Raw genomic sequence first — 22396 nt, 5'->3', positions numbered from 1 at the left:
AGGAGAGGAGAGAAGGGAAGCAGGGAGAAGATAATCACTCCCATTTCCTTATGAGTTGCTGCATCTATATATCCAAGTGCAGATCTTCTGTTAGAGATTTAAAACTAATTGCATTTATTATTAATAAGTAATTGAGATACAAAGATTAAAACTGCTAGTTTAACATATCTCACAGTATAATAATATGTTTCAACACAGTTTAGACATAGGAAATTTGCAAAATATCTTGTAATATTCTAACTCTGAAGTTGAAAATATTCTAATTCATAATTAAATTCCCTTAAATGAGAGAAGTCCATCAGGTGGGATTTTATATTCTAAGGGATGAAACAGCCTTGGGCAGTAAGGTGAGTGAATGAATCAGCAATCAGACAATGTGTAGAACAGAGTGCTGAAAAACTAACGTCGGATTTACACTCAGCGCCAATATCTTCACCAAAGGCTTTATCGAAGAACCAGCCCCGACTGGCTCCTTCCACAGATCATTTTCTGACTCTAATCTGTTGATGTTTATCATTTAAGCATCACCACAAACTCTCGGATATCCCCAGCGGATTTGCCTACTGAAATTACAGCACCAAACAGTCCAAGTTTCTGGTCCTCTTGAGCTTCCACAGATCCCTGGTTCATCTCACACCATTAACATATCCTTCACTGGGATATATCCACAGGGATAAACTGTGAGAGAACACACAGAAAAGCTCAACGTTAGACTTCAGAACATCCAGGACAAAGAGGCAGAGCTTTTAAATTCGGGCCAGGCTGTAGAGGGTGGATTTCCTCACACTAAGGGGAGTTTAAATCTGCTGCTCTCTCCTCAATAGGTGTTGCCAGAGGATACGGGAAAGAGAGGGAATGGGGATTGGTACATTCTGAATGGGTCAGAGTGTTCAGGATCAGGGATCCAAGGTGGATGGATGGAGTTAAGATTGAACAGCAGAGCAGAGGGGCAGAGTGGCCTCGTGTGTTCCAACTTTGAACATTTTCAGAGCATATTTATAGTAAAGAGAGTGGAAAAGGATTCTGAAACAAAGTCCAATAAGTACCTAAACTTGATGTGAAACCCAGGGGATATTGATAAAGTTTATTTATTAGCGTCACAAGTAGGCTTACATTAACACTGCAATGAAGTTACTGTGAAAATCCCCAAGTCACCACACTGGCACCTATTCAGGTCAATGCACCTAACCAGCACGTCTTTCAGACTGTGGGAGGAAACCGGAGCACCAGGAAAAAACCCACGCAGACTCAGGGAGAATGTGCAAACTCCACACAGACAGTGACCCAAGCTGGGAATCAAACCTGGGTCCCTGGAGCTGTGAGGCAGCAGCGCCAACCACTGAGCCACCGTGCCACCCAGACTGTGACTTGAGAGGAAAGTGTGTGTCTCCGGGAGCGGAGGGGGGCTGGAGATGGGTGTGACCCAGAGGGTGTATGATCTGGGGCGAGGGGTGTGACCCAGGGCTGGCGGGTGTGACCTAGGGTGGAGTGGTGTGACTGTGGGGGGGAAGGGGGGGGGGGATCATGGGGGGCGGGGGGTTGTAACCCGGGGATGGATGTGACTGGGGGGGGTGGTGTGATGTGGGGAGGTGGGTGACCCAAGGGAGGAGTGGTGTGACCAGCAGACTGATTTACTTCAGTCCCACATTATAACACAGATTGAACTTTCATCTCTCAGGCGGAAGGTTCATGTTCCTTTCATAACTGCACAGATAGTCCAGAGACACAAAGACAAAATTTAGACTGACATTAAGTGATTGCCGCACTGTCAGCGGGTCAGTGCTGAGGGAGTGCCGCACTGTCAGCGGGTCAGTGCTGAGGGAGTGCCGCACTGTCAGAGGGTCAGCGCTGAGGGAGTGCCGCACTGTCAGAGGGTCAGTACTGAGGGAGTGCCGCACTGTCAGAGGGTCAGCGCTGAGGGAGTGCCGCACTGTCAGAGGGTCAGTGCTGAGGGAGTGCCGCACTGTCAGAGGGTCAGCGCTGAGGGAGTGCCGCACTGTCAGAGGGTCAGTACTGAGGGAGTGCCGCACTGTCAGAGGGTCAGCGCTGAGGGAGTGCCGCACTGTCAGAGGGTCAGTGCTGAGGGAGTGCTGCACTGTCAGAGGGTCAGCGCTGAGGGAGTGCCGCACTGTCAGAGGGTCAGTACTGGGGGAGTGCCGCACTGTCAGATGGTCAGTGCTGGGGGAGTGCCGCACTGTCAGAGGGTCAGTGCTGAGGGAGTGCCGCACTGTCAGAGGGTCAGTGCTGAGGGAGTGCCGCACTGTCAGAGGGTCAGTGCTGAGGGAGTGCCGCACTGTCAGAGGGTCAGTGCTGAGGGAGTGCCGCACTGTCAGAGGGTCAGTGCTGAGGGAGTGCCGCACTGTCAGAGGGTCAGTGCTGAGGGAGTGCCGCACTGTCAGAGGGTCAGTGCTGAGGGAGTGCCGCACTGTCAGAGGGTCAGTGCTGAGGGAGTGCCGCACTGTCAGAGGGTCAGTGCTGAGGGAGTGCCGCACTGTCAGAGGGTCAGTGCTGAGGGAGTGCCGCACTGTCTGAGTTGCTGTTCTCTCTCAGGTGAACACAAGGTGTCCCATGTCATAGTTTCAGAGGAACATATAAGTTATTCCTCGTGTTTTGGGCAATATTCATCCCTCAACCAACATTGCTAAAGAGTTAACCGGTCAGTGCAGCGGCTAAATTGTCTCGATTGCAACAATGACTAATGTCCAAAATACATCTCTGGCTGTAAAACACTTTGTGATGTTGTGTAAGGAGTTATTGAAATGGCAGTGTGTGTTTCCCTCGGTCACACCTACCCTGCAGTCAGTGTGGCTCTGTGCTGTCTCACTGTTCATCAATCGATTCAGCCATTGTTTCGATGCGAGTGTCCCATTCATTCCAGTTGACCTCATTTAACCTGGTTTGTGATGATTTGGAGAACAGGCATTAAACAGGATGCCCTGGCTGTTGCAAACGGATTGTTTTTACCCCTGCTGTTGTCCGCTGCTCCCCACAGGTACTCTGCAGTGCTGATGCAATGCTTCCATTGGGCCCTGGCAGACAAACTAGCACCTCACCGCAGAGTCACATCTCCGCACGGATTAACCGTGTGGGGAAAGGGCCTGGGTGAATTACTCTGCCAATGAGTCAGTGCGGACACGATGGGCCGAATGTACTGTAGGGTATCTGTGTCATACTGAGTGCCTTTGGTCACGGAACCCTCAGCTGATGTCCAATCAGTGCGAGGGTGATCCTTCACTCTGTTATTTGACCTTTATTCTTCCCGATGTGATCCCAACATAATGTCTCTGAGTTTGTACGACCCGAGAATGGAAACTGATGGAGTTGGGGGAGTGGGTTTGATTTAAAACTGCTGGGATTGCCCTGTCGAACGTGTAGGTTTTAGCCACAATCGGGCCTCAGAAAACAGAGTTAATCCGTGCCCTCTGCGAGGGAAAACCCTGAACATTGACAGGGGCTTCACAGCCAGTGAACACTCAGCTCCCAGTCACCTGGTGCCTCAGAGCCTGGGACCCCAAAACCTTGTCCCAACGGGGCTGCGACGCAATCTGTGGGAACCCCTGATCTAGCTGGTTACAGAGATTCTACTCAGCTTCGCCAACACTTACCCCTCGCCCACCTACCCCCAACCTCACCCACCTACCCCAGACTCACACATCACCCACCTACCCCCAGTCTCACCCATCACCCACCTACCCCAGACTCACCCCTCGCCCACCTACCCCAACCTCACCCATCGCCCACCTACCCCAACCTCACCCATCACCCACCTACCCCCAACCTCACCCATCACCCACCTACCCCAACCTCACCCATCACCCACCTACCCCAACCTCACCCATCACCCACCTACCCCCAACACTCACCCATCACCCATCTACCCCCAACCTCACCCATTGCCCACCTACCCCAACCTCACCCATCGCCCACCTACCCCCAACCTCACCCATCACCCACCTACCCCCAACCTCACCCATCACCCACCTACCCCCAGTCTCACCCATCGCCCACCTACCCCCAACCTCACCCATCACCCACCTACCCCCAACCTCACCCATCACCCACCTACCCCCAACCTCACCCATCACCCACCTACCCCCAACCTCACCCATCACCCACCTACCCCCAACCTCACCCATCACCCACCTACCCCCAACCTCACCCATCACCCACCTACCCCCAGACTCATCCATCACCCACCTACCCCCAACCTCACCCATCACCCACCTACCCCAGTCTCACCCATCGCCCACCTACCCCCAACCTCACCCATCACCCACCTACCCCCAACCTCACCCATCACCCACCTACCCCCAACCTCACCCATCACCCACCTACCCCCAACCTCACCCATCACCCACCTACCCCAGTCTCACCCATCGCCCACCTACCCCCAACCTCACCCATCGCCCACCTACCCCCAACCTCACCCATCACCCACCTACCCCCAACCTCACCCATCACCCACCTACCCCCAACCTCACCCATCACCCATCTACCCCCAACCTCACCCATCACCCACCTACCCCCAACCTCACCCATCACCCACCTACCCCCAACCTCACCCATCGCCCACCTACCCCCAACCTCACCCATCACCCACCTACCCCCAACCTCACCCATCGCCCACCTACCCCCAACCTCACCCATCACCCACCTACCTCCAACCTCACCCATCGCCCACCTACCCCCAACCTCACCCATCGCCCACCTACCCCCAACCTCACCCATCGCCCACCTACCCCCAACCTCACCCATCACCCACCTACCCCCAACCTCACCCATCACCCACCTACCCCCAACCTCACCCATCGCCCACCTACCCCCAACCTCACCCATCACCCACCTACCCCCAACCTCACCCATCACCCACCTACCCCCAACCTCACCCATTGCCCACCTACCCCCAACCTCACCCACCTACCCCAGTCTCACCCATCACCCACCTACCCCAGTCTCACCTGTCACCCAATGCCCACTTACTCCAGACTCACCCATTGCCCACCTACCACAGACTCACCCTTGCCCACCTCCCCAGCCTCACTCATCGCCCACCGACCTCACACTCACCCCCACCTACCCCAACCCCACACATCGCCCACCTACCCCCAACCTCACCCATCACCCACCTACCCCCAACCTCACCCATCACCCACCTACCCCCAACCTCACCCATCACCCACCTACTCCTAACCTCACCCATCACCCACCTATCCCAGACTCACCCATCGCCCGTGTACCCCAGCCTCACCCATCGTCCACCCTCTCCAGCCTCACCCATTGCCCACCCTCTCCAGCCTCACCCATTGCCCACCCTCTCCAGCCTCACCCATCGTCCACCCTCTCCAGCCTCACCCATTGCCCACCCTCTCCAGCCTCACCCATTGCCCACCCTCTCCAGCCTCACCCATTGCCCACCCTCTCCAGCCTCACCCATTGCCCACCCTCTCCAGTCTCACCCACCTCCCCAGTCTCCTCTAATTGTAACCTATCATTCCAGATATGGTTTTTGGAGGAGTGAATGGATAGTGGGGAGGATCTGATTCGGAAGGTACAGATCAGATTCCTTCCCAGTCCCTGGTGTCTGATGTGATCTCCCCTCAGTTGTTGTTTTGATTGACACCAAGAATGGTTCGAGTGACTGAATTCTGCTCCAGTGTCTCATGGTCTTAATGAGGAGCGGCCGTAATGATCCCTGACCGTGTGCTGTGGAGTACCTGCCTGTTGGAGCGTTGGTCAAAGCCCAGGTCCCAGAGCCTGGTTAATAAAGAAATTCTGCTGCTATCAAATACCGAGATATTTCTACAAATCTGTTTTCTTGTAAGCGTTTGGATGTAATGGTTACCTCAGACACCATCGCTTGTCTTCCTTCCCATCAGGTGTGATTCCGACTGTCACCTCGGTGAAGCTGTGGCCATTTTTACATCTGGTTCGAAGCCACTTAGGCAGACTTCTCTCAAAGTGAAGAGTGGTCTCAGCTCTCTGGAAGGATCACATCCAGTTACTTTGCATCTTTGGCACAGAAACAGGCCATTCGGCCCATCCAGACCACGCTGGTGTTTATGCTCCATGGAGCCTCCTCCTATTTCATCTCCCCTTATCAGTAAATCCTTCTACTCACTTCTCCCTCATGTGTTTATCCAGCTTCTCCTTAAATACATCTGCACTGTTCACCTTAGCTGTTCCTTGTGGGTTTGTATTCCCACTATTTCCTGGGTTAAGATGTGTCTCCTGAATTTCCAACCGGAATTATCAGTGACCACTAACATTAATGGTCCCCGTGTCTACCCTTTCAAACCTGTTCATTAATGAAAGACCTTTATCAAGTCATCTCCGTTTCTCCTTTTCTAGTGACACTCAGTAACCTTCCGGGACACCAACCTGCAACTTCCAGATCTTCTCACTCTCGCTGGAGATCTTGGTCACAGTCTCTCCCATCAGGGCGATCAGCATGTTCAGCAGCAAGACAAAGGTCAGGATTACGTAGAGCACCAGGAGCATGTGGAAGAAGAAAGGGAAACTGGAGTGCTTCTGGATGTCCAGCTCTCCCAGCCCAATGGTGAGTTTGAACAGCTCTAGGATTGCAGAGCTGAACCCATTGTACAGGCAGTCAGTGCCAGGCGGACATTCCTCGATTAATGTGGCGAGAGCTATTGGTAAAAAACACAAGCATTATCGTGGGATGAAAGGAAAGGGAACGAAACGGGAAGGAGATTTGTATTTCTCCAGCGCTTTTCACAACAAAAACACATTGAAAAGTAACATAAGAACATAAGAAATAGGAGCAGGAGTAGGCCATCTAGCCCTTCGAGCCTGCCCCACCATTCAATAAGATCATGGCTGATCTGTCGTGGCTCAGTTCCACATTCCCGCCCTCTCCCCATAACCCTTAATCCCCTCTCTTATCAAAAACCCATCAACCCGCGTCTTAAAAATATTTAGCGAGGCAGCCTCCACCACTTCAACGGGCAGAGAATTCCAGAGATTCACCACCCTTTGAGTGAAGAAGTTCCTCCTCAACTCCGTTCTGAACCGCCCCCCTTTTATCTTGAGGCTGTGCCCCCTAGTCCTACTGTCTTTTTTGAGTGGGAAGAGTCTCTCCACCTCTATCCTATCCATCCCATTCATCATCTTATACGTCTCAATGAGATCTCCCCTCATTCTTCTAAACTCTAACGAGTACAAGCCTAGTTTATTCAGCCTCTCCTTATAGTTCAACCCCCTCAACTCCGGTATCAGCCTAGTAAACCTCCTCTGCACTCCCTCCAAGGCCAAAATATCCTTGCGTAAGTACGGCGCCCAAAACTGCACACAGTACTCCAGCTGCGGCTTCACCAATGCCCTATACAGCTGCAGCAAGACCTCCCTACTTTTATATTCAATCCCCTTCGCTATGAAGGCCAGCATCCCATTCACCTTCCTGACCACCTGCTGCACCTGCAGGCTGGGTTTTTGCGACTCATGCACAAGGACCCCGAGGTCCCTCTGCACCGTCGCCTGCTGCAGTTTTTCGCCCCGTAAGTAATAGTCCTTCCTACCATTATTCCTACCAAAGTGGACCACCTCGCCCTTGCCAACATTAAATTCCATTTGCCAGTTCCTGGCCCATTCGCCCAGCCTATCTAGATCCTTCTGTAGACTCTCCACACCCTCCGCACAATTTGCCATTCCACCAATCTTGGTGTCATCAGCAAATTTCGACACCATACACTTGTTCCCTCCTCCAGATCATCTATATAAATGGTAAATAGCTGAGGCCCCAGCACCGACCCCTGGGGCACCCCACTAGTCACCATCCGCCAATCCGAATAGCACCCATTGACCCCCACTCTCTGCCTCCTATTTGACAACCAATCCTCTATCCACACTAACACCCAACCCCCAACTCCATGCCCTTCTGTAATAACCTCTTGTGAGGTACCTTGTCAAATGCCTTCTGAAAATCTAGAAAGACCACATCCACCGGCTCTCCTCTATCGACCGCCCTAGACACATCCTCATAGAACTCCAGTAAATTTGTCAGACACGACTTCCCTTTAACGAAACCGTGCTGCGTCTGCTCTATCAAGCAATTCCCCTCGCGATGCCTCGCTATTTCCTCCTTGATGACGGATTCTAACATTTTTCCTACAACAGACGTTAGACTAACCGGCCTATAATTCCCCGCCTTTTGCCTGCCACCCTTCTTAAACAACGGCGTAACATTAGCCGTTTTCCAATCTTCCGGCACTTCCCCGGAATCCAGCACCTTACAGTCAATGAAGCACTTCTGAAGTGTAGTTACTGTCACAATGTAGGAAACGCAGCAGCCAATTTTCAGACAGCAAGATCCCAATTTTCACATAGCAAGATCCCAATTTTCATTCAGCAAGATCCCACAAACAGAAGTGTAATAATGACCAGATACTGGCTGCCATTCTCCTTGTGGTCACAGTTGCAGACAACCTCAAAGCAGCCAAGTGCTTTTCATTTCCTCTTTTGCATAAACATTGAGATTTGGAACAATGGACGGTAATTTAGATGTTTTCAAGGTGAAAAAAAAGCAAATAATACCGACTGCGTGCTGTCTAAAAATCATTAAGCTGTCAATCAAAGAAGAGTTAAACGGACTGGAGTAAAATTGAATGGAAATATAACTTTTCAAAGGGTCTGAAGGGATTTCAAAAGCTTTCAGCTTTCTATGAGGGCTCAGAGACTTGAAATAAACGCTGTGTTAAAAGAATGGGGTTAAGTGAGCAGCAATGGAGAAGGGAATTCCACATTCACTTTGCGAAAGTGACTGAATGCTGTCAGTCAGAAGACTTGAAAGGGATTTTCTCAAACCTTCAATGTCTGAGAGATGGAAAGGGAGATCCCTTCTGCTGTATGAAGTGCTGCTGAGATTAGGAAGCCTGCCCAGTGTTTTCTCCCATACTCCAAAGATGTGCGGTTTAGGTGGATTGGCCATGCTAAATTGCCCTTCAGTGTCAGGGGAACTAGCTAAGTAAATGCATGGGGTTATGGGAATAGGGCCTGGGTGGGATTGTGGTTGGTGCAGACTCGATGGGCTGAATGGCCTCCTTCTGCACTGTAGGATTCCAGGATCATCTCAAAACTCCATGACAAAATTTGAGATTTACTGAAGTAACGGGCGGGAAAAAAGCCAGATCCTTCTTTAAAACAGCGGGAATGTCGTAACAAAACATTCCCGGTCTCCCTGCTCCTCATTCCCACAGCTGGGAAAAACTCTGGAGGAAACCAAGGGCACAGAGCGGAAATATTAATCTGGGGGAAAACTCTCTCCGAACTCCACAGGTGATTGGGACAATTCCAGGAAACCTCACAGACCGAGTGTTCTCCGAAACGGCAGCGACAAGTGCAGGAATATTTTCCAAGCTGACCTCACCTGCTGCAAATCCCACGATGAAAACTGCATAAACCAGCAGGAACCGTAGGATATCCTGCAGAATAATCTGTCAAACACAATTGGAAAGATGTTTCTTTAATTGATTCGGATTGTGTGGCTATGGTTGTCTCAGTTATACCAGAACCGTACTGCTTACACCGGTTATATGGGGGAGACACCAGCCAGTGCAGGATTTCCTGAAGTGTACACACTCTGTACTGTGGGATACACAGCAGCCAATTTGTACACAGCAAGCTCCCACTAACCGCATTGCGATAAAGACCAGCTAAGCTGAACTGGAATGATGTTGATTGAGGAGGAGGTAATGTCCGGGACGCCCAGGGTAACTCCCTGTTCATTATGAATGAGTGCCATGTTGTCTTTAATATCTGACAGCCTCATTGGAACAGGATGTGGGACCCAGACCTCTGCCCGTTGGAGCACAGCGACAGGGAGACGCCATAACGTTTTACAGCTCAGGAAGAGGCCCTTTGGCCCATCTGCACTGGCCATTCTATGCCTATTCTAATCCCATTTTCCAGCGCTTGGTAAGTGCTTTTGGTGTTTCGAGTGTTCATCCCAATGCTTAAATGTTGAGAGTGTTCCCTCCTCCACCACCCTTTCAGGCAGCGAGTTATAAGAACATAAGAAATAGGAGCAGGAGTAGGCCATCTAGCCCTTCGAGCCTGCCCCGCCATTCAATAAGATCATGGCTGATCTGTTGTGGCTCAGTTCCACTTTCCTGCCCTCTCCCCATAACCCTTAATCCCCTCTCTTATCAAGAACCCATCAACCCGCTTCTTAAAAATATTTAGCGAGGTAGCCTCCACCACTTCAACGGGCAGAGAATTCCAGAGATTCACCACCCTTTGAGTGAAGAAGTTCCTCCTCAACTCCGTTCTAAACCGCCCCCCCTTTATCTTGAGGCTATGCCCCCTAGTCCTACTGTCTTTTTTGAGCGGGAAGAGCCTCTCCACCTCTATCCTATCCATCCCATTCATCATCTTATACGTCTCAATGAGATCTCCCCTCATTCTTCTAAACTCTAACGAGTACAAGCCTAGTTTATTCAGCCTCTCCTCATAGCTCAATCCCCTCAACTCCGGTATCAGCCTAGTAAACCTCCTCTGCACTCCCTCCAGGGCCAAAATATCCTTGCGCAGGTGCGGCGCCCAAAACTGCACACAGTACTCCAGCTGCGGCCTCACCAATGCCCTATACAGCTGCAGCAAGACCTCCCTACTTTTATATTCAATCCCCCTCGCTATGAAGGCCAGCATCCCATTCGCCTTCCTGACCACCTGCTGCACCTGCAAGCTGGGTTTTTGCGACTCATGCACAAGGACCCCGAGGTCCCTCTGCGCCGTCGCCTGCTGCAGTTTTTCGCCAGAAGAGTTCTGGGTGAAAAAGTTTTCCCTCAAATCCCCACTAAATCTGCTCCTTTCCTTAAATCTGTGTCCCCTGGTTATTGGCCCCTCTACTAAGGGGAAAGGTTCCTTCCTATCCACCCTGTCTCTGTCCCTCTGTACACCTCGATCAGGCTCACAGACTGGACAAAACACCAAGAGTCCATAAGCAGAGTGGAAACAAGGAGCATTTCTCCACGTACTTTTTTAATCATTACGCAGTAAATTCCGGTCAGTTTGAAGCCTCGTGTGTAATACAGAACGTTGAACCATCCCAGGGCCAGAGCAAGAACGAGCAGGATTCTGGAACCTTCCACCTTTGCCCAGCACAAGGTGTTGAAGATGATCACGAGAGAGGACTGCAGAAAACTGACAAGAGAAAGTAATTCACATGTTTAGATGATTAATTGGCCAGCTCTTTCGAAGAACCAGCAGAAATCAAATGGGCCAAATGGCCTCTGTCTTGTGCCGTGCTGTTCTTTGATGAGGCAACTACAAGCTGTCTTCCTTCTTCTTGCTAATTTCTCTGCTCCCTTCCTGTTGCCCTCATCCTGACTGGGTAACTACCCCCTTTCACATCTGCCATTCTCTAGCCCAACCTCAAAGGGACTGAGAATTCAGCCTGTCCTCACATAGATCAATTCACGCTGTGATGATTGTAGTGAAATATGGACATCTACATGAAAAGGGTTCTTGTGTTTGAGAGAAACGTTTAAAAATTCAGCTTAATACTGTAGGCAGTCAGTATGTCTGGAGGGAATGCAACTCAGACTCTGGGAGAGCAGGATAATTACTCATTTTTAACTTTGCAAGTGGTTATCTTAAAAAGAGTAAATGGATTTTTGTTTATTTAATTTCCCCTGGGATTTCTGATTAGGGTGATTGACAGGGTCATGTGATGATGTCAACAATCTGTCCTGGTCCTTCCATGCAGACACTATAAATAAGAAAGCCCCACAACACCTCAACTTTCTCAGGAGGCTAAGGAAATTTGGCATGTCCGCTATGACTCTCACCAATCTTTACAATTGCCCCATAGAATCCATTCATTCTAGTTATATCACAGCTTGGTATAGCTCCTGCTCTGCCCAAGATCCCAAAAAACTACAAAAGGATCATGAACAAATCTCAGTCCATCACTCAAACCAGCCTCCCACCCATTGACTCTGTCTACACTTCCCACTGCCTCAGAAAAGCAGTCAGTATAATTAAGGACCCCACGCACACCGGACATTCTCTCTTCCATCTTCTCCCATCGGGAAAAGTCTGAGGTCACGGACCGACCGACTCAAGAACAGCTTCTTCCCTGCTGCTGTCAGACTTTTGAATGAGCCTAACTTGTATTAGAGTCAGAGAGGTTTACAGCATGGAAACAGGCCCTTTGGCCCAACTTGTCCATGCTGCCCTTTTTTTTAAAAACCCCTAAGCTAGTCCCAATTGCCCACATTTGGCTCATATCCTTCTATCCCCATCTTACCCACGTAACTGGCTAAATGCTTTTTAAAAGACAAAACTGTACCCACCTCTACTACTGCCTCTGGCAGTTTGTTCCAGGCACTCATCACCCTCTGTGTGAAAAAAGTACCCCTCTGGTCACTTTTGTATTTTTCCCCACTCGCTTTAAACCTATGCCCTCTAGTTTTAGACTCCTCTTTCTTTGGGAAAAGATATTGACTATCTAGCTGATCTGTGTCCCTCATTATTTTATAGACCTCTATAAGATCACCCCTCTACGCTCCAGAGAAAAAATTCCCAGTCTATCCAGCCTCTCCTTATAACATCAAGACTTGGTAAAATCTTAGTAAAATCTCTTCTGCACTCTTTCTAATTTAATAATATCCTTTCTATAATAGGGTGACCAGAACTGTACACAGTATTCCAAGTGTGGCCCTACCAATGTCTTGTACAACTTCAACAAAACGTCCCAATTCCTGTATTCAATATTCTGACTGATGAAACCAAGCATGCCGAATGCCTTCTTCACCACTCTGTCGACCTGTGACTCCACTTTCAAGGAGCTATGAACCTGTACCCCGAGATCTCTTTGTTCTGTAACTCTCCCCAGTGCCCTAATATTAACTGAGTAAGTCCTGCCCTGATTCAATCTACCAAAATGCATCACCTCACATTTATCTAAAGTTTATCTTTCTCTACATCCAACTATGGCTGTAACCCTACTTTCTGCACTCTGTCCTTTCCTTCTCTATGAACTGTATGCTTTGTCTGTATAGCACGCAAGAAACAATACTTTTCAATGAATGTTAATACACGTGACAATAATAAACCAAATCAAATCAAAAATCAGAAATGTGGGTAATATGCAATCCTGGGTCTGTAGCAGAGAGAAACAGAAAGCAATAAAGGTAGAAGGATTTTGCAGGCTTCTGGAACTCTCTCTATCTCTGAAAGCTTCAAGACTGTCAAGACTCATTATAGCAAGGATATTTGTGGAGGCTAACTGTGTTTAAAGTGGCATTTAAGTCTGTAAGAGGAATGTTGTTTATTTGGAACTGAAAGAGTGATAAGTTAGAAAGTAACATTGTTTCCCTTCCATTTTTAAATATTGTTCAACTGTTAATAGTTAGGTTGCTTCATTTGTTCGAGTTATATTTAAAATGTGTTATTAAATAAAGTTTGTTTTGTGATTAAAAAGTCCCTAAATTGTCAGTGGAATCATTCCTAAAAGGAAGCATCCTTTCCTTCCATTGATGCCAAAATAGGAAGATTGGTGAGTCTAGTCTGGCTTCACAATATACTCTGGCATTCTGGTCCAGCACCCTAACACCATGCAGACTCAGATTCTCATTCTTAATCACATTCACACATCCTATGTAGTTAACTGACAAGAGAACTTACAATAGAACGTGAAAGGATCCATCCACCAGCACAGAGTGTAGATTGGAAAGCCTCAGGTAAATCATTTCTGCCCCCTGAAAGAAATAGAGGGAGTTGATCAGTATTTGCTCAGGTTCTGAGATCTTATTGTTTTAAGTTTTAATTTATTAGTGTCACAAGTAGGCTTACATTAACACCGCAATGAAGTTTTTGTGAAAATCCCCTAGTTGCCACACTCCGGTGCCTGTTCAGATACACTGAGGGAGAATTTAGCATGGCCAATGCACCTAACCAGCATGTTTTTCTGCAGCTGATACGTCTGCATCCACTGCCTCCCCTTCCAGCCTCTTTGAAAGACGCACCTCCTGTAGCCAATTTCTCTTGCCCATTTCCCACCAACTTGCAATCTTTCTCCTCTTCACTTTGCCTGCAGTGCTACATGTTCAGCACAGCTCCTGTCTGAGTGGAGAAGGTTCAGAGGTGATTCAACAGAGGGGTTTGGAACCAGGAAGGGTTTTTAGAATAAATGGGGGGAAACTATTTCCAGTGACAAAAGCATTGGCAGCCAGAGGTCACAGATCAAAGGTGATGGGAGAAATGCAGGAAGGAAAAGAAATTGGAGGGTTATGGGGCAAGTGCAGGAAGAATGGGAATAGATGGATAGCTCTTTCCAAGAGATGGGCTGAATGGCCTCCTGTGTCACTCTTGATTGCAAGGTTATATCTGTAAGTGCTCATGATCATCTTTATGAACTTGTGCTGAGTTAGCTCCATTTGATTTGTCCCCATTCTGTCGGTCTAAAGGTTCCACTTGGTTTAATTCAGAAGTGGAGAAAAACTGCAGCAGGCGACGGTGCAGAGGGACCTCGGGGTCCTTGTGCATGAGTCGCAAAAACCCAGCTTGCAGGTGCAGCAGGTGGTCAGGAAGGCAAATGGGATGCTGGCCTTCATCGCGAGGGGGATGGAATATAAAAGTAGGGAGGTCTTGCTGCAGCTGTATAGGGCATTGGTGAGGCCGCAGCTGGAGTACTGTGTGCAGTTTTGGGCGCCGTACTTACGCAAGGATATTTTGGCCTTGGAGGGAGTGCAGAGGAGGTTTACTAGGCTGATGCCAGAGTTGAGGGGGTTGAGCTATGAGGAGAGGCTGAATAAATTAGGCTTGTACTCGTTAGAGTTTAGAAGAATGAGGGGAGATCTCATTGAGACGTATAAGATGATGAATGGGATGGATAGGATAGAGGTGGAGAGACTCTTCCCGCTCAGAAAGGACAGCAGGACTAGAGGGCACAGCCTCAAGATAAAGGGGAGGCGGTTTAGAACGGAGTTGAGGAGGAACTTCTTCACTCAAAGGGTGTTGAATCTCTGGAATTCTCTGCCTGTTGAAGTGGTGGAGGCTGCCTCGCTAAATATTTTTAAGAAGCGGGTTGATGGGTTCTTGATAAGAGAGGGGATTAAGGGGTTATGGGGAGAGGGCGGGAAAGTGGAACTGAGCCACGACAGATCAGCCATGATCTTATTGAATGGCGGGGCAGGCTCGAAGGGCTAGTTGGCCTACTCCTGCTCCTATTTCTTACGTTCTTATGTAACAACTTTTATTAACTGCAGTGACTGAAAGTAGGCAGCTGAGAATGAGAGGAGCGCAGCTCTGAATCTGGCCATCTTCCAGACTTACCTCAATCCGCCCTCTGCTAGACCGCCATCGCCTGTGAACTCTGCCAGCTGCCTTTCCATCTTAAAACCATAGAATTCTAAAGTGCAGAGGGAGGCCATTTGGCCCATCGAGCCTGCACCGATCACAATCCCACACAGGCCCTATTCCCCTAACCCCATGCAGTTACCCTAGCTGGTCTCCCTGTCACTAAGGGGCAACTTAGCACGGCCAATACACACATTGTTGGAGCGCCCAAGGAAACCCACGCAGACACGGGGAGAACGTGCAGACTCAACACAGACAGTGGCCTGACGCTGGAATTGAACCTGGGTCCCTGGGGCTGTGAGGCAGCAGTGCTAACCACTGTGCCACCCCATCTGCTATAAAGGTCAGCTGATCCAAAGCTCTGCTGTCCATGTCCAAACTCAGATCAATCCACGGTCACCTTTGTCCTCACTGACACGGATTGGCTCAATTTTAAAACTGAACTATTTCCCAGTTTGGTGTTCTGAAGAGCCATATTGGACTCGTAACATTAACTCTATTTCTCTCTCTGCAGGTGTTGCCAAACCTGCTGAGCTCTTCCAGAACTTTCTGTTTCAGGTCTGGGTCTTGCTTGTGGACGGACTGAAAGTGATCAGCAAAGTGGTCACCCAGCCTGCGCCTGGTCTCTCCGATGTAGAGTAGATCTCATTGGGAGCAGTGAATAGAGCAGATTGAAGGAGGTCAATGTTTTAACATTGGCTGTATTCTCACTCCACAGACACTGCCAGACCCGCTGAGATTTTCCAGCATTTTCTGTTTTTGTTTCAGATTCCAGCATCCACAAGTATTTTGCTTTAAACATGGAAATCTGTTCCATCCAACCACACCCAGGGAGAAACTCCTTCTCCCAAAGGGTTGTGAATCTGTGGAATTCACTACCCCAAAGTGTGGGGGATACTGGGACAGTGAGTCAATTTAAGGGGGAGTTCGAGAGATTTTTAATTGGGAATGGGGTTGAAGGGTTATGGGGAGAAGGCAGGAAAATGGGGACGAGGAACATATCAGCCATGATCAAACAGTGGAGCACAGTCGATGGGCCGAATGGCCTAATTCTGCTCCTCTATCTTATGAAGTTATGTATTTATAAACTTATAAGACAACTGTTTGAAACAGCCACCAGACTGGATCACCACATTAAGACCAGCGAAAGGATATCTAACTGTATATTCCTTTGTTTTACCTTATCTATAACTTTATCCAAAAAATGGTAGACACGCTGGCACAGTGGTCAGCGCTGCTGCCTCACAGCGCCAGGGATCCGGGTTCGACTCCCAGCTTGGGTCACTGTCCGTGTGGAGTCTGCATGTTCTCCCCGTGTCTGCGTGGGTTTCCTCTGGTTTCCTCCCACAGTCCGAAAGACGCGCTGGTTAGGGCACATTGGCCTGAACAGGCGCCGCACTGTGGCGACTAGGGGAATTGCACAGTGACTTCATTGCAGTGTTAATGTAAGCTGTAGTTATGGCTAATAAATTAATAAGTAAACAAACTGAAAAAAGCTTCTATGTCTAATTCTGCTAGCTGTAGTATGTGGGCCCAGGGCATGTGTGCGATATATGGAATGGTGGTTGCAATTTACTTGCTATTTTAAATTCGGGAAATAGTTTCAATGATATTTCTTGTTCCTTGTTTAAGTGAAAAAACCCAGTTTATCTGATCCTCCACAATCAGGGAGTGTGAATAGTGAGATTGCTGCAGTATTAGCAAAGCGGGTTCCCTCTGAAGCCCCTGCCATTGTCAGACTGTACTGGCAGAATAGGAGAGTTGTGTTTCTGCCCCATCACTTATTATAGCAAAGCACCCACAGAACGGTAAAACCCACCTCCTTAATCAGAAAGTACACAGTGGTCAGCAGGATATAATTCTGTGCCTGGAAGAACAAAGGCAATCATTCAAATCATTAAAACAGTCATCAAAGCTTCAGCACACTCTATGTAAACACACTAAAGTCACGATATGAAATATCAATCCTGGTTAATATTGCAATGCTGTGTAAACGTGTGATCTTGCTGTGCACAGACAGGCTGATGTGCTTCTGACATGAAGACTCTTTAAAGGCTCTCGATTCCATTGTCAAACACTGAGGGACATCCGAGAATCCCACTGCCTTAAAGGAATGTCAGTTTGTAATCCTTGGCCTGAAATTTACATCCCCCCGGCATGGGAGGTGGGGGTGGGGGGGGGAGGGGGGGAGGGTTGTGTAAAATGGCGTGGGTGTCCATCCCACTACTTCCTGCCCACACCCCACCGAGCTCAGCCGTATAATGTGGGGTGGGGTGGGGGCGCAGTACGGGGTGCCAGGCAAGCACCCAAATTGGCAGAAATTGTTCAATCAACAACAGGTCAATTTGATTTTTATCAAGGCTATTAACTCTGAAATACACTGCCCACAGTGTACTGTCCACTATCTACTGCCCACTGTCCACTACCCACAGCCCACTGTCCACTACCCACAGCCCACTGTCCACTACCCACTGCCCACAGTGTACTGTCCACTATCTACTGCCCACTGTCCACTACCCACAGCCCACTGTCCACTACCCACTGCCCACAGTGTACTGTCCACTATCTACTGCCCACTGTCCACTACCCACAGCCCACTGTCCGCTACCCACAGCCCACTGTCCACTACCCACTGCCCACAGCCCACAGCCCACTGCCCACTACCCACTGCCCACAGCACACTGTCCACTATCTACTGCCCACTATCCACTACCCACAGCCCACTGTCCGCTACCCACAGCACACTGCCCACTACCCACTGCCCACAGTGTACTGTCCACTATCTACTGCCCACTGTCCACTACCCACAGCCCACTGTCCGCTACCCACAGCCCACTGCCCACAGCACACTGTCCACTATCTACTGCCCACTATCCACTACCCACAGCCCACTGTCCGCTACCCACAGCCCACTGCCCACTACCCACTGCCCACAGCACACTGTCCACTATCTACTGCCCACTATCCACTGCCCACAGCGCACTGTCCACTATCTACTGCCCACTGTCCACTACCCACTGCCCACAGTGTACTGTCCACTATCTACTGCCCACTATCCACTGCCCACAGCGCACTGTCCACTATCTACTGCCCACTGTCCACTACCCACTGCCCACAGTGTACTGTCCACTATCTACTGCCCACTGTCCACTACCCACTGCCCACAGTGTACTGTCCACTATCTACTGCCCACTATCCACTGCCCACAGCGCACTGTCCACTATCTACTGCCCACTGTCCACTACCCACTGCCCACAGTGTACTGTCCACTATCTACTGCCCACTGTCCACTACCCACAGCGCACTGTCCACTATCTACTGCCCACTGTCCACTACCCACTGTCCATTGTTCATCAAACAATGCCCACCACCAACTGTCCGCTGCCCACTGTCCACCACCCACTGCCCACTATCCATAGCCCACTGTCCGCTGCCCACCAAATACTACCCACTACCCACTGTTCATCAAACACTGCCCACTACCAACTGTCCACTGCCCACCAAACACCACCCACTGTCCACTGCCTGCTGCCCACTGTCCATTGCATGCCTGCTGGTTTTGGGGGCAGGGGGAAGCCCTACGTTCCCCCCTCACTCCATCCCAATTATTCAGCCCTGTTGTTAATTATTTGCACACCAGCCATTCCTGTTGACCGTCACACATGTAACGCATTTCCCGAATTCACCACAGCCCCCCTGCCTCACAGACCTCCGTAGAATCCCAACAATGCAGGAGGAGACCATTCGGCCCATCATTTCTGTACTGACTCTCCCAAAGAGACCACCCCTGAGCCCCATCCCTGTGATCCCTGCATTTACCATGGCCAATTAACCTAACCCACACAACTTTGGAGTTGGGGAGGAACCCGGAGGAAACCCATGTAGACACTGGGAGAATGTGCAAACTCCACACAGACAGTGACCCGAGCCGGGAATCGAACCTGGGTCTCTGGTGCTGCGAGGCAGCGGTGCTAACCATTGGGCCACAGTTTGTTTAGATTTAGGACCTAAGGTTTGGATTGAAATACATTGTAGATACAGTGCAGGGATCTGGATAAGTATTCAATGGGGAAGGGAACACAGGGTTAGTTACTTCGATAGATTTAGATGAAGAAAGACGAGAGGAGACAGTAAGAAGTCTCACAACACCAGGTTAAATTCTAACAGGTTTATTTGGTAGCACGAGCTTTCGGAGAACTGCCCCTTCGTTGGGGGGGGTGAGGCAGATGACCAGGTGAGTGATGACCTTGACCTGATGAAGGAGCTCCGAAAGCTCGTGATACAAAATAAACCTGTTGGACTTTAACCTGGTGTTTGAGACTTCTTACTGCACCCACCCCAGTCCGACACTGGCATCTCCCCATCATGGGAGGAGACCGGAGTAGAGTACAAACGCTAGCATAGACCGGTTGGGCCAAATGGCCTGTTTCTGTACCATATGTCCAATGAAGTGTGAACAGTGCTCCTGGGCCAATGCTTTGCTTCTCTCGAACTTGTAGGAGGCGACGAAGGTGAGGGTGATGATGTAGGTGAGGTAAAACAAGAAGCTGACAATAAATAAACAGGCGCCAAAGTCCTCCCACTTCTTCTGGAGAAGTTCATTCATTGGCTCCACACAAAGCATCTCGTGACGGTTCTGGAATCAGCAGGAGGATTGGTAAATGCCCCAGTAAACACCGCACCCCCACCCCCCATTCCTCCCCCACACCCTGGCAGTCACACAGCTGCCTTCAGGCACTTTCTCCAAGTGACGAATCATAGAATCCCCACAGTGCCGAAGGAGACCATTCAGCCCATCGAGTCGGCACTGACTCTCTGACAGAGCATCATACCCCGGCCCCTAGCCCCGCCCCATTCCCTTAACCCCACACATTTACCCCCCTAAGCTGCACATCTGTAATCATCATGTGTGTGCCCAGATGGGGAGTGTTGGCAGGCTACAGGGGCATCACAGCTGAGCACAGACGGGTAGGCATCAGCAGCGAGGCGAGAGGAGAGTAAGGGGGGGAAGGGAGGAGGGAGATCCAAGAGGAGTAGGAGAACGGAAAGGGAAAGGGGGAATGAATAGAGTGCAATCCCAAAATGAAGGGAGAATGCGGAAGGTCTAAAGATGCCCCCTGCTGAGAGAAGGGAACACCAGGAATGAACACTGGGATCTAGGCAGTGCCAACTGATCCCACGGGGAGGGGGGGGTCAGAGATCACTGGAGGTGGGCAAGAGGGAGACAGAGGGAAAATGTGGGAAGAGATAATGGGAATGGAAGGGAGCGGAGGAGAGGGTTAGAGAGGAGGAATGAGATGGAGAGGGGGCAGGTTGGAGGGTAAGGGAGGGGAAGGGGTGAGGGAGAGTGGGGTGGAGTAGGTGAGTGGTGAGGGTGAGGGAGGGGTGAGGGGATGGGTTAGCGAGGAGGAGGGGTGAGTAAGGGGGAGGGAGGAGTGAGGGAGGGGTGATGGAGGGATGGAATAGAGAGGGGGAGGGGTTAGGGAAGGGGGATAGAGAGGTGAGGGAGGTGTGATAGAGTGGGGAGTGGTGAGGGAGGGATGAGGGAGGGGAGGGATGGGTAGGCTAGAGAGGTGGACTAAGGGGAGGAGGGGAGGGTGAGCAAGGTGGGAGAGAGGGGTGAGGGAGGTGGGGTAGAGAGGGGGAGGGTTGAGGGAGGAGGGAGATGTGAGGAGGGGGAGGGGTGAGAGGAAGGGTGGACTGGAGTGGGGAGAGGGTAGAGTGGAGTGGGAGGAGGGTGGAGTGGGGAGGGGGTTGGGGTGGAGTGGGGGAGGGTTGGGGCAGAGTGGGGGGAGGGTTGGGGCGGAGTGGGGGAGGGTTGGGGTGGAGTGGGGGGTTGGGGTGGAGTGGGGGGAGGGTTGGGGCGGAGTGGGGGGGAGGGGGGTTGGGGCGGAGTTGGGGGTAGGGTAGGGGTGGAGTGGGGGGAGAGTAGGGGTGGAGTGGGGGTAGGGTAGGGGTGGAGTGGGGGAGAGTTGGGGTGGAGTGGGGGAGGGGGTTGGGGTGGGAGTGGGGGGAGAGTTGGGGTGGAGTGGGGGGAGAGTAGGGGCGGAGTGGGGGAGGGGGGTTGGGGTGGAGTGGGGGGAGGGGTTGGGGTGGAGTGGGGGAGGGGTTGGGGTGGAGTGGGGGGAGGGGTTGGGGTGGAGTGGGGGGAGGGTTGGGGTGGAGTGGGGGGAGGGGGTTGGGGTGGAGTGGGGGGAGGGTTGGGGTGGAGTGGGGGAGGGGGTTGGGGTGGAGTGGGGGGGTGGGGTGGAGTGGGGGGGGGGTGGGGTGGAGTGGGGGGGGTGGGGTGGAGTGGGGGGGGGGGTGGGTGGGTGGGGGGGGGGGGTGGTGGGGGGAGGGGTTGGGGTGGAGTGGGGGGGTGGGGGGGTGGGTGGGGGGGTGGGGGGGGGTGGTGGGGGGGGGAGTGGGTGGGGGGGTGGAGTGGGGGGGAGGTGGGGTGGGGGTGTAGTGGAGGCAGTGGGACAGTTTTGAGGGTTTCTTGCTGCCGTTCTCTCGCTGAGCTCTCTCTGGCAGGGGAAAAGCACCGTGTTCCTGCTGCTGTACACAACAGTCTGAAGCACCGAGTTCTCCTCAATGGTATCGACCCCAGACAGATCGTAAAGTGAACAAGACACAGGTCCGTACTCCCACTCAGTGAACTTTCTCGAAAGGTGCTTGTACTTCTTCTGTTTCATCTCCCTTCCCAGAATGTGTTTGAATATCTGCAGGGAGATGAGAAATATTTAGTATCCAGGTAAATATTCCACAGAAACCCCAGGGGTGCTCCGTCTGGGACTCTCTGTAAGAGAGAGTGGGAATAACAGCTACACGATGCCAACTCCCAGTGAGGGAAGCGATTCTGCTGTTTGATTGGACCGTGGGCAATCTGTCTCTCAGCTCCTGCTTTTGCTCAGATTCTGTAATAACCCCAAAATTCTCCTGATATAAAAACAGAAAATGCTGCAAAAACTCACTGGTTATGGCTGCATCTGTGGACAGAGAAACATCCATATGACCCAACTACACACCTGGAGTCATGTGGCAGCATGGCGGCCCTGTGGTTAGTGCTGCTGCCTCACAGTGACAGGGGACCAGGTTC

General features: G+C 50.8%; 1 protein-coding gene across 1 annotated transcript in view; it reads right to left on the bottom strand.

The window, feature by feature from the left end:
- Nucleotides 1–116: 116 nt before the first annotated feature.
- LOC145357570 (transient receptor potential cation channel subfamily V member 3-like) overlaps nt 117–22396 on the bottom strand; it is a 24276-nt gene continuing 1996 nt past the window's right edge. Inside the window, exons 2-11 of the mRNA XM_080211046.1 lie at nt 21843–22019; nt 19754–19954; nt 17138–17185; nt 13645–13718; nt 10992–11157; nt 9383–9449; nt 6379–6647; nt 5843–5979; nt 2793–2893; nt 117–678 (exon numbers count right to left, since the gene is read on the bottom strand). Of these exons, the coding sequence (XP_080067172.1) occupies nt 2821–2893; nt 5843–5979; nt 6379–6647; nt 9383–9449; nt 10992–11157; nt 13645–13718; nt 17138–17185; nt 19754–19954; nt 21843–22019 (1212 nt within the window). The 3' untranslated portion in view covers nt 117–678; nt 2793–2820. The remainder of the gene's footprint in view (nt 679–2792; nt 2894–5842; nt 5980–6378; nt 6648–9382; nt 9450–10991; nt 11158–13644; nt 13719–17137; nt 17186–19753; nt 19955–21842; nt 22020–22396) is intronic.

Source organism: Carcharhinus amblyrhynchos, chromosome 23 (genome assembly GCF_965287045.1).
Source record: "Carcharhinus amblyrhynchos chromosome 23, sCarAmb.v2.hapA, whole genome shotgun sequence".
Taxonomy (NCBI): Eukaryota; Metazoa; Chordata; class Chondrichthyes; order Carcharhiniformes; family Carcharhinidae; genus Carcharhinus; species Carcharhinus amblyrhynchos.
Note: the sequence above shows the minus strand (reverse complement) of the source record. Positions and strands in the feature narration are given on the sequence as shown.